Here is a 7,701-nt window from a genome sequence, read left to right on the forward strand (position 1 = left end):
AAATAAAGAACTCGGCAATATGGTACATGTACTTCTACTTGTTGCTTGTATTTGGAATGTGAATATGTGGATGTGTCTGTATTTGATTTTGTTGCGTGGCAAAAATGCATGCACGAAAAAAAGAAGAAATATTTTTGGCGCACACAAGATCAATATCGTCAAGAAACTCAATTGTGAGATGGATGAAAGAGACACACTAATAAAAAAGATATTATTATAATGAGAGAAATGGAAGCTTTAAAGCGTGCCGCATAAAATGCTCATGTACACAAAGATTGACATTGAATTATATGGATATTTTGGGCTTGTTTTGTTTGTTGTAAAATGTTTCTTTCTTCAATTTCCAAGCACATTAATTATTATACATTTAAAAGTTGAACTTTTTTAATTATTCGATGGCAATGCGATAATATTTAGAGAATTTGGAAAATGTAAAATTTTTCTGTTTTTTTTTTTGTGTTTGGCTTTTGCTAAAAATTTGTTCACATTCGTTCGGCTATCACATTCAAACAATTTAAAACAAAAAAAATGTTCATTTCAAACGAAATAAATGATGTTGGTCACACGGGGCGACATTCAATGGCATGGATTTGGAAAATTAAATGCAAAAATAAAGAATATTATCGTTCATAGGGAGTGATTAGATCAAAAAAATGTATGGTTCAATTATGAGTGTGCTTTCAAATCACGTTTCAAAAAAACGAACATTTAATGCATTTCCATTTCGAGAATTTGCAGATAAAATGGGGCTTAATATTTGTTTCTGTTGCTTTCGTCTCTTCACTATAATTCAAGTATAATTCGAAAATTATTGCTTTTTGTTTCCAATTGTTAAATTGATGCAGTGTTTAATTCAGTTTATCGTTTTAAAAATTTATTATTATCGCTATTCGTCCGATTTCAATATATTGAATGATATTTGTTTTTAATTTTGGTTTTGGCAAAAATTTAGCCAGAATTGCTGGTCAAGGCTCAAGAAAGCCTACGGCGATATATTCCTTTTGTTTGTTGTTTGAGAAGGGGGAAACAGAGAAAAAAGAAATAAACAACAATAACTCAGTAACTAATCACAGTATTTGGTATTTTTTTTTCTCGTCAAATTTTCTTTCAAATTTCAGTAAATGCATGTTTGCTGAACTTTAGGTAATATGATTTCAATTAACGTTATAATGCCTTCAAAGCGAGCAATTAGAAGGTGAAGAATTCAAAAAATACACGTTATCCTCATTCTCTCTTCGAAAACGATTAACAATTTATAATTCACATTTGTTTTGCTCTCCTCTCATTTCGTTCCTTCCTTTCTTCCCTCTTTAATTGTGTTATAATAATTTAATTAATATATAATGAATTTATTAATTTAAATATATAGAAGCATACTCTATGTTTTTTTCTAGATGATTTTTTCTTTCTTTTGACTTTGGTAATTTTGCCAAGACGAAAAAAAAATCCTCTTTCATTTTATATAATAATAATAATAATAATACTTTATCACCATAAATCAAGGCATACATAATTATAATTTCTTACAGTTTTTTTTGTTGTCATTATTTTTGTTTTATATTACTGAATATTCTAATAGAAACAAATTGATTCGAAAAAGATTTTGGGATGAATGGTCTGCAATATGTACTCAACGTTCAAGTGTTCGATCTCAAAAAATGTGTGTGTGATGTTGTCAAAATTCTATTGTTTCAAGGTGGTAATATAAATACAAAGAGTTGAACATTTTGTGTTGTTTCAGTGTAAAGCCGTTTAAAGATCATTGATAGGCTATGTATCAGTGTGGCATGTTTTACATAAAATGAAATATCTAATTGAACAGTTCGCAACACTTTATATTAGTTTGAATATCAATGTTTGCGATAATTTGTTGGCGAAATAGATGTCATTCATCTCGGCCAAAGTGTGACTGCTTACACAACATTCTCTTAATTTTGTTCTTTCCTTGTTGTAAGTGTTTGATTTGAAAACAGAAAAAAAATAATTTAGTCTTCTTTATTTAATGTTTCTGGTGCATCTAGTCATCTTTGGCTAGTACTGCAAGGTCTCCCAAAAAGTTTTCTGGTGTTAGAATGTGTGATGAGCCGATAATGATTTCCCAATTTTTATTGGCAGCAGTCACTTCGTATGCGCAACGCATTTCCGAATAACTCATACCACCCACAATGAATACAATGAGACGTGGTACATTTTTGATTGCAGTTTGCGCTTTATCTTTGTGCCAATGACCGTAACGTGCGCTGGTTGGTGCATGGTATGTGCTGCTTTGTGCACGACCCGCCAAAAATGGAAAGTGTCGCTGATCCAATTTATCGTCTATGCTGTCTTCAATGATATCTTTTACAACTGGCGTCCAACGTGACATCTGGTACGTGTGCTCGGTTATGCGCTCCTTACGTGGTACATTATATGTTTTCTTTCGATTGCCCTGTGAATTGAAACAACATTCGATGCAATTTGGATTACGATTCCAAATTCATTGAAAACAAAAGAAAAACTTACATCTGCAATGGTGTTCACTCCAAGAAAACTCAAGTTTCGCACCATGTCTTGGTCTTTTTCGGCAATTTGAGCATGTGTGAACAATTTCCGGAGATTCTCCTCTGAAATACCGTTCTTAACCATACAGTAGAGAGCGATGATGCGAATCTTGTCATAGTTTGAAATGCTCTGAAAGCGACAGAAACATTTATATTAATGTAAAAAAAAAAATTATGGGAATTTTTTGTGTTGTTTTCACTTACTCCATCTAATAGAATTGGAACAATATTCTTCATGTGATCTTTAATCTTTTCACCTTCAGCATCTGTGCCCATTGCCAGGTCCTGTTCCACTTTGCACAATTTGTCCACATAGCCCTGCGAATAACGATTTGAAATTACAATGAATTCTAGTTCTTTCAATACAGTTGACACTCGATTTATATCACACTTACTTGGTAGGATTTCATACAATCTTCGGCTAAATGTAAATGGGTTGCATATTTTGATAGTTCTTTTTGATATTGTGGCATCTTTTTGATCATTTGCGATAGATCACGCATTGACTGTTTGTCGCCTTGTGTCATACGCTTTGATTCGGTGAACTTTTTCAAATTTTGTGTAACCGCTGTACTGACCACGGCAATATGTTGATGACGTAATTCAACCCATAATTCATCATTCTCATCCAGTAGTACTTCTTTATCAGCTGCATTCGGCGATGGCATATACCTAAAAAAATAACAAACCATTTGTGATTACAAAAACACCAATAAAACACACACACACGGACACTCACTTGTAAACATCGTTGACGATTGGCAAGAGATCGTAAGCCATAGCTTGTAGCGTAAGTTCGTGCAACAATGGCGAGATACAATCGAAGCCACGATCCAAGATTATGAGTTGTGAACGAGCCTTTTCTGGACCTTCACCCATCGTTGGCTCATCTGAACGGAAAGAAAAACAAATTTAACAATCATTTAAAAATAAGCATTCAATTCTTCTTCCATGGATTACATACCGGCTTTGTATGCATCCAATTTTTGTTGGATTAGTTGTGCCAATTCAACATTTCGATCCCAGTCACTGCAATGTACAGAAAAAATAAATTAATTTTTTGCCTTTGAAATCGTTTGGTTTTTCGAATTTCATTTCAACTTACAGCCGATATCGAACCGATGGATATTCGCCCAATGTAGCACACAGTGTGGCCACTTGTTCAGCAATCCGTTCCATTTGTGCTAAACGTGCACCCTGCAAACTTGGCGAGTACAAACATTGGAAAGTGTCGGGCGAGTCCAGTGAAAATACCTAATCGATACGAACATAAAAACCCATTGAAATTGTTTCAAATATTGGACCACCGCCAAACATCAAACACACATATATACAAATGGCTTTTGGTGTTAGTAATAGTGGGTATGTGTGCTATTCTACTTCAATTTAAACATTAACTACATTTGTGAAAAAGACGAGATTCACACCTGACACTCGTATGGCAAAAATGCAATATTAATTTCCTTCAATGTTTTTATTTTTTTTGCGGCCTGCGATTTACAGATATCGTTGAACAGCTCCTCAGGACACACTATGTGTGCATGCCGGTTATATTAGTTTAAAGAAAATGATTTATTTTAGTGACAAATGCAACGTAAATTTACAACAAAAATCATTTGAAATTAACAGTTGATGAGAATTAAAAATGAAAGAAAGTTAAAGAAAAGAAAATTGATTGAAATAAAATCATAAACCCGTCTTTGATCAGTTAAAAAAAGAATGTTCAGGGGTGAACGAAAAATTAAGTTTAGTTTGCATGCATAAACAAAAAAAAACCAAAAACAAAAACACAAACAAAACAAAACAAAAATCACCTGTTGTTCATATGGAATAAATGCGACATTAATTTCTTCGCATCTTTTTAGAAATTTTAATTTAAATAATCTTGAATTGGCTATCATTTCCATTATTCTGTCTGGTGCGGCTATTTTTTGGTAATTAAAAGAAAAATAAATAAAACAAAACCAAAAAAAAATATATATGAAATAATGACAAACAAAAAAAAATTGAACCAAAAAGAATGGGTTTGTTTGAGCAAAAGAAGTGAATGAAAGGTACCTTCGGTGAAGAAAACATGGGCGGCTTTGTAAAGAGGTCGATTGGGATTATCAAAATCTTTAATTAGTGAACGCACTGATTCTTCCGATGGTGTCATCAAGTAAACCGCTTCCATTGTTGCAAGCGGTTCACGCTTCTTATTTATGTCTTCGACCACTGAAACGTTTATATAAATTATCACATGCACGTACAATTTGCGAACTTACAAAATGAGATCATGTTTGTACTTACGCGTGACTCCCTCAGCGCTGATATCGTGCATTTTACAGCAAGCCGATACCATGCGCATAGCCAGCTTATCAACCACAAGAATACGCCATTCAACTCCGCCACCTTTGGCAGCAGCGGTGCCGCTTTTTGGTGGCTTGTAACGAATGACTTCGTTCATAATCTCTGGAAATTTCGTTGAAAACAAAAAAATGATAAATAATTGTGCATGTTAATTTCATTTCATTTTAATGGCTAATTCAATTATATTGGCTAATTTCGGTGTTTGGTTTGAGAAATTCGTCAAAACTTGAAGTAGGTTATCAGTTTAACATAACATGAATCACACATGAAGCAATGTATTCACAAACATCGAAATGATGTTCTTTTTCACACACAAACAGACACAACAACGATGTCATGCACAACGAAAAATGACGTCACTCCGTAATGGCAATATAGCAAATTCAAATGATATCTCTGCACAGCGCAGGTTCACAATACCAAATATAAAAATCGATAATTCCATGTTCATTGAGTAGGTGCTGTATATTTTTTTTGCCGTTTTACGCTCATTTGCGGATAAATTAAAAAAAATCATTTAAATAAATTGACCAAAATTGAAAATGAAATCATTTCATTTGTTTATAGAATGAAATGGAGAGTTTTACTACTGTATGTAATCATTCATACGAATCAAAACACTTATATTATTTGCGTTTATTTTTATTTTGGGGCGTTTAACTAGATTATGAATCACGATATCAAATTTTCACATTTTTTATGGAATTTTCGAATTTCAACCAAAAACCACTTCATTTCGTTCCTATGAATTGAACTATTTGTGAACGATTTTTAATGAATTTGAAACTTTTTCTAGTGGAATTCAATTATTATAAACTGAAATTATTACACTTACTTTGACCAACTTGTACTTTCAACGCCATTTTTAATAGAACTACTGATGAAGTGTTAGATTATTTCGGAATTCTTTTAGATACACTGCGTACATATAGAGTACGGTTGTCATATGTCAATATTTGTGTCGACTGTGCATAGGCATGTAGTGGTGGAGACTGTTAACAGCTTCGTGAGTGTGTAGCATACATGCACGTGAGTGTAACGAACAACAGCAACACCAAATAGCGCGCATTTTAAATTATATTTCAACTCAACGAAACAATTTATATCGTGAAGAAAAAGAGAGTTCTCCTTTCCATTCTCAAAGCAAGTTGTCATTAGAGCATTTTTTTCTCATTTGATTAGCCAATATAAATGGTTTTGACAGTTTTGAAATTCAATTCCAGTAACTTCCAAAGAGATTATCTGAAAGCGTACATACCTTTTAGCCGTCAATATTTTGCATTACCATTCGATTTTTGACCAGAGAAATCATTCAAAATCTGAAAATTGAGTAAAACTTTAAAGCGTTGGCAGTTTTTTCTTTCATTTCAATTAATTCAATTTATTTGGTTTATATTTTCAAATACATCATAATATTGAACTTCCACTTGAATACAAGTAAAATTGAACACGAGTCAATCAAAAAAACAGATTGTTATTTGTCTTTTGAGACTGTTTTCTTTTTTGCTCGTGAGAGTTAATTTTAAAGTTCAGTTCGATCGAAACGCTACGTGGCAAATCTAGTTTATTTTCATCTATATTGGTATTGACTAAATGTCGGGTTTTTAATTAAATTGTTTAGTGTCACCGGAAATGTAATTCATTTCTTTGCCAAGAAGAGTCGATGTAAAATGCATCGAAAGAGCGTTCTAAAGGGTCTTTCATTAGGAGTGTCGTAGTTTGCTAATAGTGTTATTCGTGACTCACGCGACGTGAGTTCTGACAATATGTGTTTTTGACATCTACAATGTCTACCATTTAATCATGGAAAAATACACGCTTGAACAACGTTTACAAATAATTCAATTATTTTACCAAAATTCGCGGTCGATCGCGACAACTTTACGTGCGCTGACGAAAAGTTTCGGTCGGTATAATCGTCCCACCCGTCGCACCATTGAACGTTTAGTGGCCAAATTTGAATCGAGCTACTCTCTTCATAATGTTGCCAGTGAGACAAAGAAAGGCAAGGAGTGAGGAGAATATCGCCGCTGTACGTGACTCGGTAAGTCAAGACCAAAATCAGTCGATTTCTCGCCGATCGCAGGAATTAGGCATCTCTCAGACGTCACTGTGGCGCATTTTGCGAAAAGATTTGGCTATACGTCCATATAAGATCGTACTGACCCAGGAACTAAAGCCTAATGACCATGGTGCGCGTCGAAACTTTTCCAATTGGGCTTTAGCAAAGTTGGCCGAAGATGGCGATTTTCACAAAAAAATCATCCTCAGTGACGAAGCACATTTTTGGCTCAACGGCTTTGTGAATAAGCAAAATTGCCGTATTTGGTCAAGTGAGCAGCCAGAAGTGTTTCAAGAGTTGCCGGTGCATCCCAAAAAATTGACTGTTTGGTGCGGTTTTCATGCTGGAGGAGTGATTGGGCCGTACTTTTTTCGAAATGATGCTGGCGAAGCGGTTACAGTCAACGGAGAGCGCTATCGAAAGATGTTAACCACTTATTTTTGGGACAAATTGCGTCTGGATGGTTTGGAGGACATGTAGTTTCAATAAGACGGTGCACCCAGCCATACAGCGGGCATTACAATCGACTTATTGAAATCGAAGTTCAATGAACGTGTAATCTCAAGAAAAGGCCCTGTCGCTTGGCCGCCTCGCTCTTGCGATTTAACGCCGCTCGACTTTTTTTTGTGGGGCTATGTTAAGTCTCTGGTTTATGCCAATAAGCCTGAAACTTTAGAGGAGCTTGAAACCAATATTCGACGCGAAATTGCTAGCGTATCGGCCCAAATGTGCGAAAAAGTGATGGAAAAT

The 7,701-nt window shown here is 34.5% G+C and overlaps 1 protein-coding gene across 2 annotated transcripts; it reads right to left on the reverse strand.

Moving 5' to 3' along the window:
- Positions 1-852: 852 nt before the first annotated feature.
- Positions 853-5,752, reverse strand: LOC116349117 (protein ROP). Of its 2 annotated transcripts, none has more exons than XM_031780390.1 (11): positions 5,725-5,752; positions 4,830-4,991; positions 4,599-4,754; positions 4,355-4,464; positions 3,646-3,794; positions 3,505-3,569; positions 3,280-3,430; positions 2,936-3,212; positions 2,745-2,858; positions 2,503-2,670; positions 853-2,428 (listed from the first exon to the last, which is right to left on the reverse strand). In XM_031780390.1, the coding sequence occupies exons 1-11, from the start codon at positions 5,750-5,752 to the stop codon at positions 2,018-2,020; spliced, it is 1,791 nt and encodes a 596-aa protein (XP_031636250.1). In that variant the 3' UTR covers positions 853-2,017. The 2 variants fall into 2 exon arrangements, with proteins under 2 accessions (XP_031636250.1, XP_031636251.1); XM_031780391.1 differs by lacking the exon at positions 4,355-4,464 and adding an exon at positions 3,968-4,071 and having other exon boundaries at positions 2,018-2,428.
- Between the last annotated feature and the right edge of the window lie 1,949 nt (positions 5,753-7,701).

This window comes from Contarinia nasturtii, unplaced genomic scaffold (genome assembly GCF_009176525.2).
Source record: "Contarinia nasturtii isolate CC-2019 unplaced genomic scaffold, AAFC_CNas_1.1 Cnas_scaffold_2806, whole genome shotgun sequence".
Lineage (NCBI taxonomy): Eukaryota > Metazoa > Arthropoda > Insecta > Diptera > Cecidomyiidae > Contarinia > Contarinia nasturtii.